General features: G+C 34.3%; 1 protein-coding gene across 1 annotated transcript in view; it reads right to left on the reverse strand.

Moving 5' to 3' along the window:
- Window positions 1-27,501, reverse strand: part of COL21A1 (collagen type XXI alpha 1 chain) — a 236,272-nt gene that overhangs the window by 24,295 nt on the left and 184,476 nt on the right. Inside the window, exons 18-22 of the mRNA XM_044000075.1 lie at window positions 16,765-16,809; window positions 15,590-15,643; window positions 12,319-12,372; window positions 6,001-6,054; window positions 3,097-3,168 (exon numbers count right to left, since the gene is read on the reverse strand). Coding sequence (XP_043856010.1) covers window positions 3,097-3,168; window positions 6,001-6,054; window positions 12,319-12,372; window positions 15,590-15,643; window positions 16,765-16,809 — 279 coding nt within the window. The remainder of the gene's footprint in view (window positions 1-3,096; window positions 3,169-6,000; window positions 6,055-12,318; window positions 12,373-15,589; window positions 15,644-16,764; window positions 16,810-27,501) is intronic.

Consider the following 27,501-nt stretch of genomic DNA (forward strand, 5'->3'; position numbering starts at 1 on the left):
TTTATCCAAGTCAGATAATTAAGAATGTATTTTTTTTTCAAATAGTTTTTGAAATGTGTGCAATCACAGGAAGGAAGGGAGGGAGGGGGAGAGAGAGAGAGAGAGAGAGAGAGAGAGAGAGAGAGAGAGAGAACATTCTATCAAGGAATGTTATATAAATATGTATGTATGTGGGCACATATGTATGTGTATATGCACATAAACATATATACATATACACATGTAGGAGGGGTGTTTCTGTGCATCTACACCAAAGCATGTTATATTAAAAAATGTGATAGAATTCCAAATGGGCAGTTAGTTGCCTGTCCAAAACCCTATGAAATTATAACCTTTGAACTCCTCAAAAGTAGAGAGGGTTTCAGTTTTGTATGTGTTCCCAGGACCTAGCACAATGCCTGGCACATACTAAGAATTTAATAAATGTTAATAAATAATTGATTTGTTGTTCATGAGGCACTGCTTTTTCAAGAGTGTTCAGATTAAGGCTTTATTTTAAGTGTTTTAAAATGTAAATCAGACTCTATCCAAGCTCAAAGGACATACAATGAACCAGACATTTGGACTGTCTTTCTTTCCCCTCCTCCCGTGCATTATTTTGGCCCCATATAGGAGCTCAGAGTTCAAATTAATAATCACTTGAGAGCACAGAGCTCCAGCTGAATGGATATGTTCCAGAGAAGTCAATGTGAATCTCTGAGGATTGAAATGAATAATTTTGGGGAACACAACTTATAATATATAATTTTGATGATAAATACATAGACATTTATTCTACAAAGTGTCTGTTCACTCAGGACACTAGCCATAAATGAACACATATATGATCCATAACTTTCAGTAAATAGAGAAGTTTTATTTTTTATTTCTCCTATGCTCAAATCCCTTGCTTTTCCAGTTAACTTGGTACCATCATCTCACCTACAGGTTATTCTGAATTCTCTTCAACAAGCATTTTTTGCTTTCTAACCCACCTGAACATATAGGACATTTAAACTCATTCTATTCATTTGCCAATTTATTAAGAAGGATATGTTTTCATACTTAATATTATAACCCAAAAAAACCCCTTTACTTGTTAGTTCAATACCTGATAGCCCACCATGTTTTCTGTGCTTCTGTGAAGACCATTAAAGTGAGTGGATATGGCACAGATTAATTTTTTAAAATAATTCTTACTGTCTGAATTGACTAAATAACTTTACTCAACCCTCTATATTCTAGAGACTTGGTGAAAGCAACTACCTTCTAGGGTACTATCATCTAAATAATATGTGATATGAATATACATGAGAATCCATGAGTGGGCATTGTATCACAATGCTGAACATTCATCAGGTACTAGAGAGAGACAGAGAAACAGAGAGATTTAGAGAGTTTTTAAACTAGGTAATGAGCAGTTTTCAAAGGAAGAAATCCTGTTAATAAGCATATTAAAAAATACTCAAAATCTCTAATAATTAGAGAAATGGAAATTAAATTAGTAAAAATGACAAAAGAAGAAAATGACATATTAGAGGGATTATGGGAGAACAGGTACCCAAGTAAATGTTGGTAGACCTGTGAATTGGTATAGTCATTCTGAAAAAGAATTTGGAACTACATCCCAAAAGTCAATAAACTATGGCTTAGCATTCCTACTACTAGGATTATAGCACAAAAAGATCAAAGAAGGAGCAAAAGGAATATAGGTGGGCTAGGGGACAGAGTAGATAGAGGATAGTGGGCTTGAAATCAGGGACACTCATCTTCAGGAGGTCAAATCTGCCCAAGTGTGTGAACCCAAGCAAGTCACATATATACATGTACATATATGTGTACTTTATTGTATATATATATATATATATATATATATATATATATTCGTACATATATACATATACAGACACATAGACATATGTCTGTATGTGTATATGTACATACATATATAAAGCATACATATAGATACAGGCACAAATAGACATAGTTTTAGATATGTATCTGTATACACAGATATATGTATCTCTGTGTACATAGTTACATGTATAATGCATGTATGTATATATGTGTGCATGTGTGTGTGCATTCACATACATATATACATGTTTGTATTGTATATGTATATATAGCAGCTCTTTTTGTAGTAACAAAAAAAAGAAACTAAGGGATAGACGATTATTAGGAAATAACTATATAAATCATAGCATATATTTGGGAATAATTTTATTATACAATAAGAAACAAAGTTTCTTTTTTGTATAATAACAAATCTTCCCATATATATGGAAAGTTTCTTATGACTGTTTCTGAGGAAATGGGAAAAACTTATATGAACTGATAGAAATTAAAGTGAGCATAACCAGGAGAAGATTATCACATGGCAGCCACATTGTACTGAACAACAACATTAAATGTTATAAGGACTCTGACCAATGCACTAACAAACTTCAATTGCAGAGAGCCCTTAAGGAAGTATGCTACACACTTATTGACAAAAGGATGATGGACTCAAGTGCAGAAGAAAACATACATTTTTGGACATGGCCAATGAGGAAACATGCTTGGTATGACTAGGTATTTTTCTTTTTTAGGCAATTGGTGTTAAGTGACTTGCCCAGGGTCACACAGCTAGTAAGTGTTAAGTGTCTGAGGCCGGATTTGAACTCAGGTCCTCCTGAATCCAGGGCCAGTGCTCTATCAACTGCACCACATAGCTGCCCCATGACTAGGTATTTTTATTATGAGATCTCCCTCCCTCCCTTCCTTCCTTCTTCCATCCTTCCCTTCCTTCCTTCCTTCCTTCCTTCCTTCCTTCCTTCCTTCCTTCCTTCCTTCCTTCCTTCCTTCCTTCCTTCCTTCCTTCCTTCCTTCCTTCCTTCCTTCCTTCCTTCCTTCCTTCCTTCTTTCCTTCCTTCTTTCCTGCCTGCCTTCCTTTCTTCCTCACTTCCTTCCATATGGGAGAGTGTAAGGAGAGAAAATAAATGCTTTGTAAAAAAATAATAAAGCATGTAATAAATTCCAAAAACTAACAATGATATATTCTAACTGTATTACTTTTATGAAATGAAAAAATGCATGAAAAGGGTTTATTAAAAGGAAGGCCTCATAAATACATACCTTTTTCCCTGGTGTCCCAGGTAAGCCTGGGTATCCTGGTTCTCCTGGGGGGCCTGATACTCCTGGTTCTCCCTAGGAAATAGAATGGTTCCATAAATATCATTGATATGCTAGATCTAATTAGACTAAACACACCCCATTGCCTTTCCTCAAAACACTAATATTTGAAATGTGGAATTCACATATTAGGTCTTTCAAAGTGACTGATTTGTGTTGTACATACTACCTATGTTCAGAAAGTCAAATGAAGTTACAATTTTATTTTCTTGTGTCTATTTCTCTTAGTCAACTGAAATCTTCATCTCAGTTATCTATTTACTTACTTTTTTTACTAGCAAGTTTTTTTAAAAAATGTTTTCTCCACTTGGAAGTGGCCATAGGTCACTGGAAGACAGACTTTAGCAGGTTCTGACATACACAATTGTAGACCCTTCAAGTATGGGCCTGAGAAAAAACTGCCATTCACACACAAACATAGCAAAATGTGGGGGGCTATCACCAGAAGATTGCCAAAAATGTATTTGTTTGTTTCTTTATTCATTTATTTGTGCCATAGGTACAGAAAGCCTCATGAAGGCTATCAGATAATTCTGAAGGATTTATCTAATTCTATTCAGGTAGAACCCCCATTCATGAAATTATGGCTATTGTCATTTTGAAGTATTTTACACCTTTGTACCTCAAAGCCCAAGCTCCTTGAGAATAGAAACTTCCTTTGCCCTTCTTGCATCACCATTTCTTAGCACGGTACTTCAGCCATGATAAATGTGTAATAAATGTGTACTGTTGTCTTTTTGATTTTTTTTATTGTTACTTAAATTTTATACTTTTTCTTAGATACAAAACACTCTTTTCCAGTTCTGTTTAAACTACTCCTTCATTGGAGATAATGTATATCAAGTATTTTGCAAAATTTATGACATAAATATACTACCTACAGAAAGTCTTCGAGTTTATTGTTTATATGTATCATAGACCAGGAAGTAAAAGGTCCTTATAAACCATCTGCTCCAACTTTCTCATTCTACAAATGAGGAAACTAAGACCCAAGGAGGTTAAATGACTTTTATAAGTTCAAAAATGTAATAGAGGTCAGATTTGAAATTTGAGTACATGTCCTGAGGCAGTTGGGTGGGGCAGTAGATTAAAGTTCTGGAACTGGAGTCAGGAAGACACTTGTTTCTGAGTTCAAATCTGGCCTCAGACACTTATTGGATATGTGACATGGGCAAGTCACTTAACCCTGTTTGCCTTAGTTTCTTCATCTGTAAAATGAGCTAGAGAAGGAAATGGCAAAAACAAACAAACACCAAATGGAGTCACTGAATCAGACACAATTTTAAAAAATGACGACAACTTTTCACTCTACATACATTGTTTGCCCTTTCCATTAGATCATGTCACAATATTCAAATGTCACCTCCTTTATGAAACCAACCCTAGTTCTCCAATCTGAAAGATGCTTCATCTTCCTCTGAACCTTCTTAATATACTTAGTAATTTAGTATACTTAGTAATTTAGTATATTTTTCATTATTTTTGACATGTACAAACTGTGATTACATTGAGGGCAGTGATCTATTATAACCATTTCTGTATCTCTTAGAGTGAATAGAACAGTCCTGAAACATAGCAGTTACATAATTAAGACTATGCTGATATTATTGTATGCTAGCTCTTTTTCCTTTACTGCCAAATTTATTTGCTCCATGTAACTATTTTTCCCATATTGCTATTATTAAATTGACAGTCAGACTAGGGGAACTTCTATAACTTAATTTTAAAATGCATTCCCTCCAGTCCTGACCTTTGAAAGCTTTTCCATCATAATAAGGGAGGTAATTCTCTCTTTCAGACCATAAAAAGCCATTGTCTTATAGGAGATATTCTTTGCTTCTCACTAGAAGCTACATTTACATATTTTGACAAGTTACAGGATTATAGTACCATAGAGAAAGAACTGCTAGATATGCTAGAAGTAATATAAACCAACCACTTCATTTTTCAATGAGGAAAACTGAGGTCTAGAGAATCTATTATTTTCCCAAGTTTAAGCAGTTGATAAAGAGTAAAGCTGGAATGTGATCCCATGTCCTCTAACTTTAAATCCAGTTTTCTTTCCACTGAATCATATATTTAAAAGGTAAAGGAAATCATCCTGAACTACTTCCAGGATATTTAATTAGATAAGTTTAAATGCCAATTATATTCTGCTCAGCTATCTTCATAGTAGTTGAACCAGGCCCAGAGTGGGATCTTCTGCTTTCACTTTTGTATATTCAGGAAGCTAATGCCCATTAGAAAATCTATGGGAAAGTCTTTGGGCAATGGAAAACACTTGCTGTTACTTATTCTTTGTATTCCCATAATTTAGCAAAGTGCCTGGGACATGATAAACTTATGGAAGGGCTGAATGCTAATATGATACAAATATCCCCATAATGAACACTGACAGCCCAATATTTGATATGGAGAAAATAAAAGTAACAAAAATGTCTTAGTCTTAGACAAAATTAAACTTGGATCAGCCTGACCCGTGGAATCCTAATTCCATGACCTTTGTTTCCAATGGCATGAGAAGAGACTATGGGTGGACCAGCAAAAAAATGAAACAAATACTATCAATGCTATTTAGAAAAAACAACAACAACTCAAATGTGCATCATTGCTAATGGTGGGTCAACACTGTCATGTGTGCCATTATTCAAATAATGGGAAATGATCAAAAGAGAAGCAAAGTAAGCCCACATTGGTTATGGCTACTTATTTAGTTTGTATTCATAATAGTTGTACTGATTAATTCCATGTATTAAAAAAAGGAAAACCTTTTAACATTCATTATATTTAAACCTTTTTTATTTAATAAATAGGAGAAAATGGTCTTCCTCATTTATGATTCACTACCTTGATCCCCGGAGGTCCAGATATTCCTTGAATGCCAGGTTCACCTCTATTTCCCTGTTAATGGAATAGTAAGAAGAGTTTTTGCTTTGCCTTTTTTCTTAGTTTGTTGTTGGAGGTTGAAGCAATAAACTTTAGTCATGCATATTCACTAAAGGTACTTATGAAGATCTGTTAAAATAATTGTTTAAATCACAAAAACATAATAATCAAACTGAATATTATTAAATTTGGGAGGACTTCATGTTTCTGAATCACTCTAAAATAAGACTTTTATGATTTCCAACAATCTGTCTTCAAAATTAGTTAGAGCTGTCTCCTATATATACCTGATGTAACGATTGGAATGACGCCACCTGCTGGATACTTACTGTTCTGTTCTGCCCATGAAGCGAAGGTCTTTGAGGGCAAGACCAGGCATCAGGAAGTGACGCGGGCTAGTGGGAGGAGGAAGGAAGAGACTGGCGCTCGGTCTCACGCTCTTTCCTTGGGACTCGGGTGGAGAGCGGAGCTAGAAATGTGCTCTCCCTTTAATAGATAGGAATCTATGCCTTTCTCTCTCTTTACCAAATTCTTATTCTCCTTAATAAATGCTTAAAAGTCTAACTCTTGCTAAAGCTTATAATTTATTGGCGACCACTCATTAGATATTTTAGACAGTTTAGCTAGAATTTTAGCCCTTAACAGATGGCTGACCACGAAGAGGAAAGCTAAACCTCAGTCTTCTTCTGATCTTCTGGTTGGGTAAGAAATTTTCTCTACCCTCTCCCTTTAACTGCTAAGTACTGGCGTACTGGCTGTGTTTTCCTTTAAATTTTTTCAAATGGACCTTTTAAACTCCCTAATTACCCTATTTTTGATTTTAGTCTGTTTAACCAGACAAATGGGAGATAAGATCATGTTAATGCTTTGTTTTTGTGGATTTTCTATTTTTCTTTTTATTTTTGTTAAAAGAGCCAGCAACTTACTCACACAAGGAAATATCTCTCCCTCTCCCAACCATGCTTTTTCAGAGAAACCTGAAGAGATTCCCGCAGCTTTTCCCAGTTCTAACAGTAATTGTTGCTTTAATTTTGCATGCCTGGAGGCAATGACCCACCCTCTAGAAGCTTTTAATCCCCTAGCACCTGGAGGCAAAGTGGGGGAAGAGGAATCCAGGCCTGAGTTCAAAATCAAGTCTGATTCAAATTGCTCTGGTCCCTCCCCTCCTCTCCAGACCCCACCCTCTACTCCTCCTATGGCCAAGCCCATAGCTTCCCCTGCCTGGGAAGTCCAGAGATCTGATGCGCATGCTCAACTTTCTGTAACTGCATTTGCAGCTTCAGGCTCAGCCCTTCCCCAGCCTGGATGTGCTTCTGAGACAACCTTAGAAAGCCCTTTAAATTCCACATATGCCTGTTTTGTTCATAATTTTGCTAACCTGCTTTTGTCTTTAATTAGTATTCTTATAAAGCATTTGTATGGTGAAAAGACTGACAGACAATATAGAGGGGTTAAAGAAGAAAAACTCAAGCTGAATAAGAATGACAATCATCAACATAGTCCAAGACTCCGCTTCTTTTGCCATGGAAGGGTATACATTTTACAGAAATGTAGAAGTAAACAGCAAGATATTGATATGAGTGTTGGGGATTTTAGATATCGGAATCAAAAGTGTTCTGAATTCACTCAGAGTAATAATGTCAGTTCAGAGGTTATATAGGATTTCTATGCTATTATATATACATTTTGAAATTAATGGTATGGGTTTATTTTCATAGAGATTTTCATGCTTTTGAGATTGTGTCTTATACTTAGTTTCTAAAACAAGGAGAATATTTGTAAAGCTTTTTATAGTCATATGATCAAGTTTATATTTTATAATACTCTTATTAATATTAAGTTCATATTCATTTAGATTTCCCTAGTTTGAATTTCATTGTCTTTTATTGTTCCATGTGTATTTTTTTCTATTTATTCATCTCTAATTTTGAAACATTGCAAGATGGTTTTGATTTCATAATACAATGTTAATTCTAGGAGTATTGTGTTCCCATATTCTGAGTTGTTTGTTTTTGTTATTTTTTCTCAACTGATTATTTGATCAAACTCTTTAAAGTATTTCCTTGGCAAATTGGTTGCCATGGCAAGTGTAAATTGATTCTAGAAGTATTATTTTTGATAAGCATATTTTTAAAAAAAAGAGGGGAATGTTTGTAAAAGTTTTCTTTTTTTCAAAAAAAGTTTTCTTTAGGATTGTGTTGTGCTTTAACTTGTATTTAAATATGTTCAGATTTTTCACAAAAGTAATTGTATACTAAGTAAAAAAAAGGTATTATTTGAAATTGTTGCATAATTATATATTATATTCTGAGTCAAAATGTATTCACATTTTTGCAATCATTTATTATCCTCAATTTTTAAATCCATATGAGACTTGGATTATGGGAACTTATCATTTAAGACATTAATTGCCTTTATTCTGAGTTATCAGATGCCAGTTGGCCAAGATGCCATCCAATCACAAGACGAATACATGCAAGAGCAGACACTGAACTGTCACATGAGGGGAGACATGCATGAAGTCAAGGTATGGCCGAGGGAACGGCTTTTGACTAATGTTGAGGTTGGATTCTCTTGGTTTAATATTTTATTTTATTTTTCCCCACAATATTGTACAGATGGCTGGAAGTATTGATCCCACCCATCTCACTTCTACACCTGGCTTCTATGCTCCCTCCTATATGCCTGATGCCATGGACATCTCAATCCCATGCATCTGATTAAGTCTGACTCAGTTTCCTCCAATATGTTCGGTGGCATGGACATGTATTCCATCCACCTATTTTAAGCCTGGCATACTGCATGGAGAGTACATATTGCTCAAGTGTGGGAATGCTCAAATCCTATCATTTCTCTGTTCTTTTATGGTAACCCCCATAATTATCTCAGGTGTCATGATAAATAAAGTGTTGAATTTGGCCTTGACACCTGTTACCAATTATATTAGATTTTTTAATTTCTCATAATGGCATGAGGATAATTAGGCAGATGATGCAAAAAGTGATAAAACAAAGATAAAAATTATTTTTATTAATTAATATTGCAGCAATTGTCTTCTCAATTACCCTCCATAAGGGGGGGGACTATAGTAATATTATAATTTTAAAGAATGGTTCAATTTTTGTTTTATTATATGTTTCATGTGTAACAACTAAGATTCTGAATTCCCTTAGACATGTTTTTGAGAACTTTCATTGTTTGATTTGATTATTGACAAAGCTATTTTAAAGTTGTGTTAAGCTCAATTTTGTAGGAAATTTTCCTGGCTGATTACCAGCATCCACACATCAACCCCTGAAAAGACTTCCAGTCCTCGACTACACCTAGAGGACATCTGAGAAAAGACTTTCAGAGACTTTAAATGAACAGTTTTGATTTGTTGTTTTTGTTGTTTTTTTTCTCTTTCTGTTATAATATACACCATCTGTAACATGTATTCTCTGCAGAGGCCCTCCCTTTGCAAGACCAATGTCAAAGCGTTGGTTCATGAGGACAAAAAAATTGCCCCTCTGGACAAAACTTTCCTCTCTTCCTTTTCTATATTGTTGTTCACATATTATTAGTTAGCAATAGTTATTATATTGTTTTTACTGTTCCGTCAAGGAAACATTTTGTTTCTTGAGGAACAACAGGGGGGACTGTAACGATTGGAATGACGCCACCTGCTGGATACTTACTGTTCTGTTCTGCCCATGAAGCGAAGGTCTTTGAGGGCAAGACCGGGCATCAGGAAGTGACGCGGGCTAGTGGGAGGAGGAAGGAAGAGACTGGCGCTCGGTCTCACGCTCTTTCCTTGGGACTCGGGTGGAGAGCGGAGCTAGAAATGTGCTCTCCCTTTAATAGATAGGAATCTATGCCTTTCTCTCTCTTTACCAAATTCTTATTCTCCTTAATAAATGCTTAAAAGTCTAACTCTTGCTAAAGCTTATAATTTATTGGCGACCACTCATTAGATATTTTAGACAGTTTAGCTAGAATTTTAGCCCTTAACACTGAATATGGTAGTTTTGTGTCTCTTCTCCTCCTAGATTCTCTCTTCAAAAACTATAGCTTGTTAATATCTCTATCCCTAAAATGTTTCACTCAGAACTGAGAAAAATACTCTGAATATTGCTTCACTGTAGCAAGCTACAATGGGACCATTACCTCTTTATTACTATACACTAACTTACCCAAGCTCCCCTCACATATGAAAAAAAAAAAAAGAAAAACCCTCTCTTTTAACATACATGCATTGTCCAGCAAAGCAAATCCACACATTGACAATGTCTTAACATATATGTGTCCTTCTGCATCTTTAATCTATTACATCTATGTCAAGTGGTGAGATGTATGTTTCAGAAACCATATTTTGAACACTGCATAATTGTTCCTTCTAAGTCACTTCTATTGATAATTTATCCAGACATAAGTACTTTCCAAAGCTCTGTCATGGATTCTCATCTCTCTTTGCTTCCTTTTCCTTGGTGACTAGTTCCCATTAATTGAACTATCATTTCAATATGAAGGACTCCATACATGGGCATGTATGCATACAAGTATGCATATATACTAACTGAATTAATACATTGCACAGAGTAATGCAATATAAATAAATAGATGCATATATAAAATATAAATATGTGTATATACACATACACACATATATAGTATGTATACACACACACACACATATATATATATATAGTGTATATATGTGTGAATATGCACATACATATGCAGACAAATACATTCTTAACTTCTCTCCTGACTTTCAGTTCTACATTACTTGTGCACTGGACACCTACATCAGGACGTCCCACTGAAATTTCAATCCCAATATTTAAAAGTTGATCTCATCATTTTCTCCAATGAAACCTATCCCTTTATATTGAGGGTATTACTATTCTCTCAATCATTAATATCCATAAATTTGAATTCAAACTTAACTCTTCCTTGTTCAAATGTATATATCTAATACTTTGCAGTCTAGTTTGATTCTGTCTTTGCAATACCTCATGCTTCCATTTCCTTCTCTCTACTAAAATGGCCAGCATCCTAGGTCTAGGTCTAATCTCCTCCCTTTGGACTACTGCAATAGCTTTCTACAAGGCGATACCAAGGCATCAGAAACCAGTAGGTCTAGGCTTTACCTCTCCTCCCCAAATTAGCAATGCATTCATATTTATACTATGCAAATTAGCCCTATGCTAATGAAGAGAATCAAGACTCATTTATTATACCTGAAAAAAAGTTGGTTTATTGCTTGCCTATTCTAATTAGATTTCATCCTTTTTCTTCATCTAAGAGATATGACAGAATAAATCAAATGATATATTTCTTCCCATTTTATTTTTATGCATAGCAGGTGCCAAGATATGTTTATGTTTAGTAGGAAAAAAAACAAGTCATTACCAAATATTCTGTTGTAAAGAATTTCCCCTAGATGGGCAGTTGTACTTGTGCCTCACTTAAAGAGAATATATTCAAAAATTGAAATTTATAACAGAAATTAATGAATTATTGAAATTAACTTTCATTTAACAAAAAGGTTCTTAACTTACATTTGTAATTCTTTGTAATGTTTCCCTGAATGGTGACATTTAAAATCTGATTCAATTGTCAAGATATAGATTTTCAAGCTGTTAAGTGGGGTCAATGCATAAAAAAGTATTCTTGCCATGTGAAAAATGGGTACAATTGGGTACTATAACCACTGCATTTTTGAAGCACATAAAATATTGTCCTAATTCTAGAAAAGAATAAGAAATAAACTGGTCTCTTTTTCTAGAAAGACATGTTATTTCTTTCATTGACTTTTGAGAATACACTGATATATTTCAGTCACTGCATCAGCAATGTGTGCCAGACAATCAGTCACTGAACCCAGGAAAGCTTCAGGGCTGGGGAGCATGTGTCCTAAAAAATTCAAAGAACTCAAGAGGATTGTAAGAATGTATCCATTTCTGAAAGTCAGCAGCAGTTCATTTTCCCTAAGGTTAGATACAACGGCCCTCCTGTTTTTGTTTTTTCTATGTATTCCCAGTGCTTAGCACAGGTCCTGGTACATAGCAAGCTCTGCATAAATGATTGTTCATTGAGAGAAAAGAAGGGAAGAGGAGAGGAGAAGAGAAAAGAGGAGATGACAGAAGAGGTGAGGAAAAGAAAAAAAAGAAAAATCTCTTTACATCACCTATGGAAATTATAAATATCCAGAATGGCTTAGATTATGAAGAAACAATTAAAATATTAAGCCTGGTTACACAAGATTCCATTGTAACTAATTAAATTGTATCTTACCTTCAATCCAGGTGTTCCAGGCTGACCAGGTGATCCATCAAGGCCAATTAAACCCTGTAATTTTAAAAAATGAAATCTCCAGAAAGCAACTTTTAATATTTCAAACTTGATAAAATAAATGAAAGATTTCAATTGAACAATTTGGAAGTAAACTCATCCCTTTCCTGCCCCTCAAAAATAACTTCCAACAAAGGGTAAAAGAATGATTTAATATCTTATTTTATCTGTAGAAGAGCTAACCACTGACTAATTCCACTTCTCTGATAGTTAACTAATAAAATCCATTACTTGACATAGAGAAGATTGTTTTTTTTTTTTAATTTTTTTTTTTTGTTAGTGTGGCAATTGGGGTTAAGTGACTTGCCCAGGGTCACACAGCTAGTAAGTGTTAAGTGTCTGAGGCCGGATTTGAACTCAGGTACTCCTGAATCCAGGGCCAGTGCTCTATCCACTGAGCCACCTAGCTGCCCCAAGATTGTTTTTATAAAAAGTCATTTGCATACTCTTCCCTCTTCCTCTTCTCTGTGATAAAAATAAGATTGTTTTACTAGGAAAAATTCTAATTTTCTCTAAGTAAAAAATTATGCCAAGAAGAAAACAAAACTGGTTTCAAGCTATATAGAAGCCATCCTTTGTATTAATCATAGGATTTCAACAAGAAAGCTATCCATTAAATAATGACATAAATAGTTTCTTTGTCACAGTAATACAATACACCACAGCTAAGTGTGTTGTGGTGCCCCTTAGCCTGTTAGAACAATAGTATAATTGTGTGTATATAATATCTCTCTATATATAATTGTATGTAATAGTATAATTACATAAAATTCTACTAATTGATCTCATTGATGTAAATTGTAGGAATCACTGAAACAGATAGTCAAAGCTTAATATTTAGAAGGAGGACTAGACCTGTGATTTCACTGATTTTTCAAATTCTTAAATGAAGAAACTACCTTGACTATAGTAGGTATACAGTCCCTTCTCTGCAATTTAGAGCCTTAAAGAGATGCCTTGATCAATGAGAGGTTAAGTGGTCATGTAGCCAGTGTAAGAAATACACTTGAAACCAGTTTTTTCTTGGTCCCAAGGATGGCCTACTACACACTATATTACTCTGCCTTTCATATTTTTCTTTTTTATTACTAATTTGGCCATTGAGACAAATTATCAGGTTTGTTTCTTTCTCATCTCTTTACAGAAAAACTCAGCGAAAAATAATCCTTCTGAAAAGAAAAAAGAAGTATTCTTCTTACAATATACCTTCTTTCCTCATCCCACTCAAAAACTGCATTGACATTTGGGGGTGGGGGAATCTTGATGTTTACTCATCAATAAAGTCCACCAAAAATTTCACATTTTCCAGTACGTAGAACATCTGATGCATTTTTAAGGCTCATGAAATTAAATTAATAAATGTCATAAATTACAAAATACAGAACTTATCAGTTTTAATGAGATACTAAATTGGAGATAAAAGAATTTATAGGCTAAAATCAACAAACATTTTTAGCAATAAGTTTAGGAATCTTTATAGAGTCATATGTCCCATATGATTTTCATTAATTTTAACATTACAAAGAATTTGTGCTTTCCATTCTTGGCACTTCCAAAAGAAATTTTCAAAAAACTTCAGCATGGTATTGGAAGGTCGAGCCTAAATAACAGTCTCCTTGATTGGCAAATCAGGAAAAGCTGGTCTTGAAGCCATCACCATGAATGCTGCTGAGTACTGATTCCAGTGGTTAGCACAGTGCCTGGAATTTAGTAGGCACTTAATAAATGTTTATTGATTAATTGATTGATTTCAAAAAATTCCTGTTTCTAATTTACCTATATAGAGTGAACTGAGAAGATTGTGTTTGGCCTTCAGTTTTCATAGGCCAGAGTCTGTGAACAGAGCACAAGCATAGACCATCTAAGCTTCAAGGGACTTTGGAGATATCCAATCCCCCCATTTCACAGGCTGTTGATTTGAAATGTTTGAAAAGAGAAGCCATTCAAGGCCATTGCCAGCTAGTGATGAAGCTGAGGCTAGAAGAGCAAGGTTTTTAATTCCCAGTACAGTGATCCTTTCATCATACCTGCTTCCTAACAGCTGCCCTTTATTAAGTCTTTCTGGAAACAGCCATAGCAGTCAGGACCAACAAAACCTTCTTGGAACTATATTATTATCATCTGCTTGTTTCCTCTCCCTTTCTCCCTCCCTACACTCCTCTCCCTGCCATGCAACAATGTCATATAATGGGTGGGTATTTTTATATTTAAAACAGTCAACTTAATTAAAATTAATTTTGTCTTTTGGGATAATTAGAATGTCACATTGGAATGTCAAAACCAGGGTTGGGAATCACTCAAATTTTGTAATTGTTTCTGCTTATTGGCAAACACTCTCCTAATTCACATGCAGGCATATTGCATCATGTTAGAATATACTTCCCACCACTGAACTAGCTCTTTAGTTAAGCCTCAGAAGGCAGCGGCAAAAACACTCACCCAGCACAGCTTATTTGCTACTTAGTGGTTCAAAAATTTATTTGCAGAATTGGTCGCTTTATGAAGTCCTACTTTAAACTCCAAGCTGTCACTTTGTTGTATTTTTTTCCCTCTTTTATTTCTTTCCAATTCTTTCATCTGTTTTGTGATACAGGGGATATACCATGAGATTTCAAGTCATACATTCTTGGTTCAAAACTTGGCTGTGGTACTTATTAACTGCATGACTTGAATGTCACTACATCTCTCTGGGCCTGTTTGTTCAAAAATAAGGGATTGAACTGAATGCTTTCTAGGGACTCTCCATCTCTAAAACTTATCATCTGTTTATATGGGGTATCCCAGAAGTGTTAGTGCAGTTTTTAAGCTTCAACTGAACAGACTTTTGGGACAACTTGTATATCTCCATAATATCAAGAAAGGTCTAGAGTATTTACAAATCCCAAAAGGTTAGGGTTCATTCTAGTTCTTATTATTATATCCATTGAGGGGACAAACTTAACAAGACTGAGGTTGTGGGGCATGTGGTGTTAGTGAGAAAAATAGCGAAGCTAAACTTTCTGAGTTTCCAAGTCAGTTTTGTTTCTATGTCAGTTCTGTATCAAATATGTCATAAACAAGCTCTGTTTTATCTCTGTATTACAAGTACTATTCTGGGACATTAAAAGTTTTTAAACAGGTAGCTAAATAATTTGTTTTCCTCCTAAATTATCTATAGCATCCATTGTTATACAGTGTAACACAGGGATTACTTAAAAGAATTATATTAACATACATTTAAGCCAGGTGCTCCTTTCTTTCCTTGTGGTCCAGGAGGCCCAATTTCTCCCTAAAATTAAATGTAGATCAAATTAAAAACCTTCATGAAAATAATTTTTAACTTTTCTCTTTGGGGGATATCTTTCCCAGTATTTTTTTTTCTTTTTAACATCTTGACATGGAAAAAAGGATGGAAGAAATGATGAAATACTAATTGGACCTTTATAGCTTCCATTTACTTCCTTCCTGGAAGAATTTCTGCCCTGGGGCTCAAGTTGTCTGGATTGATGACTGCCTTGTCAAGTCTATTTCAGTAGAGTCATGGGGTGGTGTCATACTTTTTGGCCATCCCCTTCACAGCAATATCCATCTCCTTGCTGCTGCTCTGAAACCCTTACCTCCATATGTCCACCCCCTCAATTTTGGAACATGACTTAACCAATCAACTTTTTCATCATTTCTTGAACTCCTTTATGACTACACTCATTCTGCCTGTATTTGTTCAGACTTAAATTACTATCCATGCCCAATACCCTCCTTCATATATTGTTTCCCTGAATCAGAATATTAGCCCACAGAATACATGGGACTGTCTTTTCTTTTATATTTTTAGTCTCAAAATTTAACAGCATGCTTGGCATATAGTAAGTCCTTAATAAATGCTTTTCATTCATTAATTCATTGATTCATTCCTTTTAGTTTTTCACTATATAGAGTTGGGAAAAATGAAGGGCCAGAGGGAACTTGAGAAAATCTAGAAGAGGGAAAACAGAGGTGAATGAACATTCCCCCTTTTTACTAAAGAAGGATAAAGTGCTAAAAATACTCTGGGGAAGGGGCAGAAAGAAAACAGGAGTGGGAAATCATCTTTAGGGAGGTAAGGATTTTTGGGGAAACACAAATAGACAAAGAACTATATTAATGTATTACCTAGAGGTACCTGAAATTAAGTTAAAAAATATCAATTATGTTGACAAAAATATTTGACACAGCAGTTATTTGTTGTGAAGTGCTTATGTATATGTGTGCGTGCATGTGTGTGTGTGTGTGTGTGTGGTGTATCTCTATCTATGATGTATATATCTATCTATCCATCCATCTTGATCGCATAAGTACAACAAATATATTACTTTTATTTATTTATTTATTTAAGTAGACAGATAAGATCTTATAAATCTAATCAATAGTCACCTTTTGTCCCACTAATCCTTGGCTTCCAGGAAATCCAGGTATTCCCTAAAAGACAAAACATTTTAAAATGTATCACATCTTCCAGTAATATGGTATTGTGATGGAGGCAGCTTCATAAATATAATATAAATAGGAACATTTCTACTTCATGTTTTGATTCTTAAAATAAAAGTCTACTGTTTTGGAAAATTCAATTTCACAAGAAAGTATATTATAAAAAATTACCACCAACTATTTGTTGGTAGGCTAATCTGTTGGTCGTTGAAATGCAAGTTAAGTGAAAAAAGAAATGCAAGCAACATCATCTCAGTTTTGTTTTTTTAAATTTAGAATAAACTAAGACTTCCAGGTCATGTGAGCTACAAGATAAAGGACCAGACATTTTCTCTGATCCCCATAACCTCTCACACCTTTCTAAAATAGAAATTACATACCAAAGATAAAGCAACTTTAGCTGTCTTCATGTTCTAGGACAACCAGAATCCAAAAGAAGTTTTAAAAAAATGAATTACAGCTTATCAACTCTGAGCTCACTAGCTACTCCTTCCCCACTTCTTATGTTACTGGAGAGGCTGCACTAGAAGACTCAAGAACCCAACAAGGGTTTACCACAAAACTGTCACCCACAATGAATTCACTTTTCCCTTTTTCCAGTGCTATAGAAACCCCAGTTTCAGGCTACAGAACTTTACTCAGCCCTCAACAGCCAGCCCAGCCACAGCCTTTTAGAAGCAAAATTCTATTGGGGGTTACCACCTGAGAACAGCAATGTTGAGAAGTTCTGAACTGTCAGTGCCAAGGCAAATAGAGCTGCAAAGCTCTGAACTTTTGATTCTGGGCCAGAGAACTGAAGAAGATACAGACTGGGACAAATCATAGAACAAAACACTAGGCACTTGGGAGGCTGTGCTGAGCTCTATCAAGTCTAAGGGAAAGAACAGAGCACACAGCTTGGGCCATTTCTGACCACCCAAAAGTCAATTGGGGCAGAGACCTAGACTGTGGAATCATGAATTGTCCAGTATGCCAGAAGGCAAAGACACTTTGAAATCTAACCCCTGAGGAAAACACAGCCAGAGGGGAGGTCGTAGGTAAGTGAATGATAAAGAAAATGGAAGAAGGGGAAATGAAAGTACCAAAGCTTTCAAGAAGAAAATTCAAAGACCCTGAACACAGGTAAACCAACAAGAAAAATAATAACAGAAGGCAATGTGGCCTCCAGATCTAGTAAATGAGTTCAGGTATTTATGAATAAATACTGTAAGATGAAAGAAATGACCCAACACTTGACAAGACAGAGGACTCTGGAATTTAAAGAGAACATGGAACCATAGCATACTATTCCTGAATGCTTTAAAAGAGAAGTGAGAATCATGAGAGCAGAATTTATGCCCTGCACTAATAATAATAAAAATAAAAAGGATGAGGATAATTATGATAATAATAATAATAATAACGATAATATTAATAAATAAGCGGAATAGGGGCAGCTAGGTGGCACAGTGGATAAAGCACCAGCCCTGGATTCAGAAGGACCTGAGTTCAAATCCAGCCTCAGACACTTGACACTAGCTGTGTGACCCTGGGCAAGTCACTTAACCCTCATTGCCCCGCAAAAAAAATATAATAAAATAAAACAAATAAATACTTAAAAGTCTAAAAATAAATAAGTAGAATAGAAAAACTTAAATCTTCAATGACAGGCCTCACTGAAGAAACAAAAGAAATAATAATGGATTGGGAATGCAAATACATAAGTGAAGGGTAATTTAGAAGAAGAGAAGCAAAAAAATAATAACATTAAAAGAAAAGACACTATGTAAACAAAGCACACAATCTTGACAACCTAAGGATGATAGGTCTCCCAAAAGGAACATAACAGGACAAAAAACACTTAATAGCATAACAAAAGAAATGAGTACTCCCCAGAACATTTGAACATAGAAAATGAAATTTAAACTGAAAGAACTTACAGATGAACTCAGAATGAACTAAAATGATTGCGTTAGAAGTATATATTTCGTTACAGAATATTTCAAACACTGTTTATAAAAATAATGCAAGTTCATTCATGTATAGGAAATGTAATTCATCTCATATAGAGCAGGTCAAGGCACAAACTTAATATGCTTATATGGCCTTATTTTCTATGAAGCATATATGAAATTAATCATATAATGTCCAACTATATTCCCTTCAAATGCACTTGAATTATTAAACTTAATTGTGTTTGCAAAATGTAGTAATCTTTTCCCACAAAGTAGGATGATATTGGTAATACAGAGAATATACTTCATCTATCCTACAGCAAAATATATATGAATTGGCAATTTCAAAGGATGACAATTTCATTGAATATGGAAAGAGCACCAGACTTTGAGTTAAAAACCAGAATCCTAATCCCTACTTTGTAAATTACTATATGTGTAACCTTGTACGACTCACTCAAACTTTCTGGGCTCAGTTTCCTCATGGAGGAATTGGCTAGATAGCCTCAAACTTAACTTCCTCTGATGTAAGAATTTTCAAAACCAGTTGCTTAAAGTCTTGTAGATAAACGGAATCTTATGGAATACAAGGTGAAACTTCACACATTAATTGATGGAAAAAATAATAGGGTATAACTGACTAGTAATTCTACAGATACACATAATGGTGTAAACAGTACAAATAATGACAATAATTTTTCTATTTTATGAACATATTTTTCTTCTGTGGTGATATGCTCTCTTGTTAATGTGATTAACAACATTTTATATTTCTGATTTTTTAATCTGGATGTGTCCCCAAAATGTACTTTATAATTTGTAATATGTGTCCTTTGAAAGGAGTTCTTCTTTTTTAACTTAACAAATCAAGACAAAAGACTATATATACATCAAGCAACACGTCATTTCAAAATGATGAATGTGTCAAAGCAAACCAATCAATACTAGAACTAGTAACATCGTTAAAGATATCTTGCCTCCTAATGCACTATTTACTCACTGTTAATTTGATTTTCACAATTTGACTTCATAAGTATGATAATAAAGTTTGATGTTCTTTATATCAAAATAATAAAGTGCAAGGGTTTATAAGAATGATAGTCACTTCTGGAACTTAATATGATTTAAAAATTTCAATTCAGGAAATGTTTGTTGAGTACTATACTACCACAAAGAAATGTAGTTTGGTATAGTGGATAGAGAGATGTTCTAGCCCAAAGCTGCTTAATAAATGGCAAGTCAATTAGCCTTTCAATGTCCTGGACAACCCTATAAGGTTTTAAATCATTCCAGTAGCATTTATTTTAAAAATCCTATGTGACACACTGGGAAGTAAAGAAGATAGAAAATAAGTTAAGGAAAATGGCTAAAAATTGCAATACATGAATACATTGGAAGATTATTTTTCAGTAAAAATGATGAAAAGAATGAATACAGATAAACATGTGTAGGCTTCTAAATACTCTTCAAGAGTGAGTTGAGGGGGCAGCTAGGTGGCACAGTGAATAAAGTACAGGCCCTGGATTCAGGAGGACTTGAGTTCAAATCTGGTCTCAGACACTTGAACTTATGAGCGGTGTGACCCTGTGCAAGTCACTTAACCCTCACCCCCCAGCCCCCCAAAAAAACCCAACCATAACAACAATAAAAAAAGAAAACAAGAGTGAGTTGAATAGAATAAGGGCATTTTATATAAACCCAATGCTATAAAAACAGTATTTTGAAAGACAATTATTCAGATCAATTAGTGATCGACCATGACTTCATAGAATAAATGATGAAGCAATCTACCCATTGCCTCAGCAAAAATGATAGTTTTGCAACTGTACTGAATTTATTATTAATGCAAACTAGAGATCCATGCATTCATGTCAATACTCTTTCCATTCTTATGTATATGTGGAAATGCTTGTGTATATTGATGTTTGTCAAGTTTTAGAATAATAAAATAAAGAAATAATTTAAGGGAGAATTACATTATTGGAAGAACTTACCACAGTAGTTCCCCTCATACTTAATGTCACAGGTATGAACCAAAAAAGAAAAAAAAACTATTGTAGTTTTATGCTAGGTTCTGTGATAAATGTAAAAGGTACAAAAGACATCTCTAGGAGTTAATCATCGAGGTGAAGAGTTCTTGGCTTACATCTATTTATTCATTAAACAATTACAGAATAAAACAACACAAGCTAGCATTCAGAAATATGATATGGGCAATAAAATTCATTATGAGAGATGAGAGTAGCAAAACACTTTTCCTTACCATCAAATACTTTAAAATAGCAGCAGTCACCCATATTACTGCACCATAAGAAATGATTAATATTATGAATTTTAAAAAAACTTTAGAAGACATAAGTAAAAGGGGAGAGATTAGTGTAATCTAATTATAAAATGAAGAGCATGATACGTTTGTTAAATTCTCCTGACAATAAAAAAGGAAACTTTAACACAATATGTTAAAATAAATATTCTCTTATACGGAAGTGTTCTCTGGATCCAAAAAAGATTATTCTCTGATTATCTTCATTACCTGTTCTAGAAACCAACTGCTAATTTTATATGCAACATCCACCCTAAGACTTTATTTAAAAATTAAGAAATATGAGTCAACATCACAATGACTCAAGTAACCCATTTGGCAGAGGAATATGAAAAATAAAAATCATACTAATTCAATGAACACTAAAGATAGATACTTAACTCAATCATAAAGGCTGTCTATTAAAAATTCTAATTAAAATAAACAGAATAATATAACCATGGAAGTAATAAAAAAATCATTTTATTTCATACACTCAGACAAATAACAAAGAGGACAAAAGATGAGAGTAGTCAGTGTTAGGGGAGCTGTCCAACAGGCTATGAATAAGGTTATCCATCAGCCTCATCATTGACTCTCCATCTGCAGACTCTGGGCCTTTTCACTGGCTCTTCCCAATGTCTAGAATTCTATCTCTTCTCATCTCTGCCTCCTGATTTCCCTGGCTTCCTCTAATTCCCAGCCAAAAGCCTCTTCCTATGTGAAACCTTTCCTAGAACGTAATTAATTCTGCTGCCTTCCCTCTTTTGGTTATTTCCATTTTATTCTGTACATATCTTATCTATACATAGTTGTCATGCGGTGTCCCTTATTAGACTATAAGCTTTTTGAGAGTATTGACTTTCTTTTGTATTTCATGTTCTTCAGCACTTAGCACAGTGCCAACTACATAGTGGATGCTCAATAAATGCTCATTGACTGGCTGATAATTTGGAATCATGTGAAGAAAATGACTAAAATGTTCATACAAGATTGTGCAAATACAAGTATTTGCAGTAAATTTTTAATAAGGAAATGACCAGTCGTTTTGCTCCAATATTTACTCTGGGTTAGTCTGGTGAAAAAGGTGAAAAGATTGTTGTAGTGATGGAGAAGATTTAAAGAAATGATAGAATTACTTAATAGCTTTTTCGTGGTCTAAAAAGCTTAGCCCTTATAAAACTGAACCCAAAATTTTCTCATGTAAGGAAATTTAAATAAAAAGTAACTCATAGTCCATAGTGACTTTTCAGACTAGTGAAACTTCTTTACATTGGAAACATCATCAGTATGATACCTGAAAATACTGGAAGCATTAGTAAAAACTGCTTAGGTAGAAAAGTGCTATATCTACTTATGGAGTACAGTCATCTCGTTCAGCAACTAATGTCACACATGACATGATTTTATTTTTAAGTCAGAAACTAGCCTAGTCAAAGGTAGAATTATTTTCCAGCAAGAAAAACATGGATGCTTAGCATTGCATATCAAAATGATTTATTATCTCATAAGAGGCAGTCTGCGAAAAGTATAGGGCTGGGAACTGATAGAGACAGAATACTTTCCTTAGTTCTCTAACTTATATGAAGGTGGTATTAGATGGTCAAATAAAAGAGTGGTGTTTAATACTTTCTTGACTTTGAAAATTGTGTCATTTCCAAAATGGCTTTCTTCTGTGTTTACTTGATTTGGTCTGCCTGCTCTTCTCCTTTTCATCATCATTAATGCCATATTTAGTTTCTCATATAATATGCTGGGATAGATGTTAGATTCCAAATGTAGTGGTTTCACTGTCACCAAAGATGAAAATAGCTTGTTATAGAAACATTGGATTATGTGTCCTATCTTTCATCTAATTGAAAATTCACATAAGTCCTATCAAGAATGTACAACTGACAGAAATTAGAATAGCAACTTGCCTTAAGGAGACAAACTATGTATTTCATTAACACTCCCAAACAAGAGTAACAGAAATAAAAATGATCATTTTTACCTTGCTGGATTCAAAACACTCCACACTTCTCAGAACCAAAGAAATGGTTCTAACACTTGACTCGTATGGGCATATATGGCTACATATTCTCCCATAAAGGTTAAGTCAAGAAACTAAATGCTTTGGTGATTATTCAACAAAAGACTTTAACTATCCATGAAAGAAATGTAGGCTAGCATTCAAACACCAGTATTGAAAACTATTCAATCCTGGTTCCTGGTGTATGACTCACTCCTATGACCTTCATAAAGTGAATTCTGCCTCAATGTTTATGTCTGCCTAACTTATCAGTGCACAGAACATTGCTCATACTTTGCTCACATTCTTGCTGTTGGACAAAGCCCAAATTATTTCCTAAGAAATCACAATACTATACTTTAAATGTATCTTCTTTATAAGAAGCTCTAAGAAATTGAAGTTTTATTAAGTGGAATGAATTAGCTCTTATGACTTAAGTATATGGCAGCATTTCCTGAGGTATAAGATGTTTCTGAAAACACAAAATAATGAGAAAATTTTCCTCAAATTAGATAAAGTTATTAAGATATGACTGAATAGAATTCAGATAGTTAAATGGTCCTATAAATTTGCTAACAAGATTTCCAGAAGGTAAAAACAGGATATATGGGGGAAAATTCCTATCTTCATATGGATCGATGTATTTTCCATGTAAGGAAGATTAGTCATGTACAATTGCCTACAATTTTACCACCTTTCCTGACAGATTTACTCATTAAAAATGAGTATCAGTCAAATATTTATAAATTAATTATCATCTCTGATTTTTTTTGAAGAGGAAATCTAGGTTTTCATATACTGTGTTAATCTAAAGTTAAGTATACTTACATATCCTATAGGAACCTATATGAGAGATGGTATTTTTTTCTTATATTGACTTTAAATTGACTGCCTCTCAATCCAGCTTGTAGATTTATCCTTTTAATTAAAACAGACTGTCATTCATCTTCCACATGACAAATCTTCAATATTGTGCTTCCTTCCTTGTTCTCTAAGCTAATCATCCCAATGACTTCAAATCATCTGTGTAAAGTATGACTTCAAGTGTTCTCAGTATCCTACAGTATATCATTTCTGGACATACTATAACTTTACGTGCAAATATACATGCATATATATGTACATGTGTATATACACTTGTGCACAATACACATATATCTTCCTATCCTCTGGCTGGAGTTGCCCAGGGCCAAAACTAGGATGGCTCCCTACTCTGAGACATAATACATTAATGGAGCCTGATCAAATTATTTTTTTTAGCTTCCATGTCACAATGCTAACTCATACTAAATTAATGACCCACTAAATCCCTTAGTTCTTTTCATCTTGATTACCTTTTTAGCCATATTTTCCTTTGTATTTAATGTGTTTTAACCAAAATGTAAGATTTTATGTTTATCCCTAGTAAACCTGATCTTGACTCTTATCACATCCCCCCCTAAAAAAATAGAAATGAGAAAATATCAGTAACTACTGAGCAAGCCAACATAAAACTGATGGAAAAATATAGTAAATCCAAGTTATCACCACATTCATTGTCAGCTATTAAAAATTAATTTGGTAGAGCAAAATGGTACCTCAAAAGCTCTCCTCCAATAGTGTTTCATTCATATGACAAAATTGTATCAGATCCTTTGGAAGGTATATCAGAGATAACTTTATTCTATTTTTCATATCAAGTGAGTATAAAAAAAGGAAATCATGCTCCTCAGATTCAACAATGTCAAAGAAGAGATCCAACACAGAGAGCCCAAGCTAAAGAGAGATTATCAACAAATATTGATATTCTCCTACTGCAAGGATGATCACTAGCACGTTGGATGTATCCTAGGGGAGAATTTATGGAAGCTATGGATATACTAGATAGGCAGAAATGGAGGAATTGTAATCTGAATTATTGGAGGAATTATCCAAACTGATTATATCACTGACACATTGGAGTGATGTTATCATGCTAGCAACCATAAAAAAGTGAGTTTGGTCTGTGTCTTTTTTTTCTTAACTTCTAATGATCACTGTTCTGTAAGTGCTTTAAAAACCATCCCTTCAACAATGTGCTGCAGAATTTCTTTTTTTCCTCTTTTTTAAAAACAGAGACATTTGCTAATTTCCAGTTCTATGGCAGCTCTTCTAATTCTCTACCATTTCACAAATATCTAAGACATTGTTTTAGAAATTATATTTGCAAGCATTTTCAATGCCCTGCTATGCAATTTCTCCGGGTATATAATTTGAATTTATTGTGGGCAGTTCTATTTTCTTCTCTCTTCTCTTGGGTTTCACTTCTGTGGTATCCACTTTAGTCTCTCCCTCCCATTCTGCATATGATTCCATTTTTTTTTTTTGCAAAAATGTGTCATTTTCATCATATTATTTCTGTGCTAAACTCATAGTATCCTCTTAGAGCAAATTCAAATACTTTTGTCTCCCTCTTCAAAATCATCCACTAAAATAACTCACAGGCCAGCTATGTGGCACAGTGGATAGAGTTCCAGGTCTGGAGTCAGGAAGACTCAACTTCCTAAGTTCACATCTAGCCTCAGACACTTACTAGTTGTGAGATGCTAGGAAAGTCACTTAATGCTGTTTGCCTCAGTTCTTCATCTGGAAAATAAGCTGAATAAGGAAATGGTAAACCACTACAGCATCTTTGTCAAGAAAACTCTAATTGGGGTCACAAAAAATCAGGCATAACTAAAATGACTGAACAACAAAAACAATAACAAAAATAACCCACACCTCAAACTAATTCATCAATACTCCTCAACACAGACTGAAAGTGGTATAATTAATTAGCTACAAATAATCAAATTTTCTTTCTCTCCTTCCCATACATTTTGCTACCCCAATCTTCCTTCCATTTCCTTAACACCAAATATACCTTCCCTCTTCTCTAACAGCCTCTGTCTTCTTTCAAATTCTGCTCAATACTTGTTTGCTCCCAGAGGTCTTGGGTCTTTAAAACTAGCACATTTGGATATTCCATTTACTTTGTTTTATCTGCTGTATGTACACATATGCTCAGTTTGGAGTTGATATATTTCAGACACTTCTTTGTTGTCTTATGTGTTTCATTTGTGTGGATTTTAAAAAAATATCTCTAAGCTAAATTATAAATTTCCTGAGTGTAGAGACTACTTTTTGTATTTATCACATTGCCTGGTATAGCATTCTACATACAGTGGATGTTCAATAAATACTTATCATTGATTATATATGTATACATATATACACATACACACTTAGGTATATTTGATCTGGACATATGATGTGCTGGTGTAAGAAGCAATGATGGGGAAACTCACTCTACCAAAGTAGATTGTCACCTACTCTGCAGTCTACAATCATAAAGAGTTGGATAGTGCAATGAGAAGCTATCTGTCTTTCCCCCGGCCATATAGCCAATATGTTTCAGAGGCAAAACCTGAATCTAAGTCTTTTAGAAAAGATATCAAGGCCAGTTCTCTATCTACTATGCCATGCTACCAAATATTTTTTAGCCAAATAAATAACTGCTGCAATTTTTATCTCTAAAGGAGATACCACAATACCCTATAGGCACTCATTCCATATTGTAGCTTCCTTTATGTGTGACTCAAGTTCAACAAGCTACATTTGGGGACAATTTTCTTTTTTTTCCACTTAAAATAAAAATGAATATCTGTCCAGACGTATATACTGACATGATTTGCACAAAGTTGCCCTATACCCTAATTATGTCTTTGCTAATTTGACTGAATTACTTTTCTCACATGGCTTATTTCACAATCCACTAAATATCTTTGTGGGTTTTTTTCTTATTCTGAATCTTTGCAACTTCCTGAAATAGTACACAGTACAGTACAATACAACACAACAAGGGAAACATTTATTAAGTACCTACTGTATGTAAAGCCCTGTGCCAGGTATTGGAGAAGACACAAAGTTTAAGTGCAATAAGGCCCCTAGTTGCTTAGTCTAGAAAGGAGCTGACTACCATTAAAATGCTTAGTTCTATTTTTTTTTAAACATTTCCTCATTCCTATTTAGATTCTCTTCCTTTTTATTCACAGGGAAGAAAAATACCCACCTCACAGCCACACTCACTCATATTGCTCCTATGAAATTGTTCATTTAAATGGTATGTATACAATGCATGATAAATACAATCTTTTCTTTAAAACAAATTTTTCTATTTGCTTTTTGCTATAATACCAAAAATACTATTATCCTTGCCAAAACCATTCTGAACCCACAATATTTTAGTTGACAAAAATAAGGAAAGACATTAAACAGCCAGCTCTTCCTTGACTAAAACAAGGCCGGTATACTTCAAGCTACAATTCAGCAGTCGAAAAAATTCACTTAAAAGCTTTGCCAAATTTAGAATTATCTGTTCATCTAAAAGGTTTTTGTTATGGGAGTGGGGAGTGTCTGAACCTATGATTTAATCAGTG

This window comes from Dromiciops gliroides, chromosome 4 (assembly GCF_019393635.1).
Source record: "Dromiciops gliroides isolate mDroGli1 chromosome 4, mDroGli1.pri, whole genome shotgun sequence".
In the NCBI taxonomy this organism is placed as follows: domain Eukaryota; kingdom Metazoa; phylum Chordata; class Mammalia; order Microbiotheria; family Microbiotheriidae; genus Dromiciops; species Dromiciops gliroides.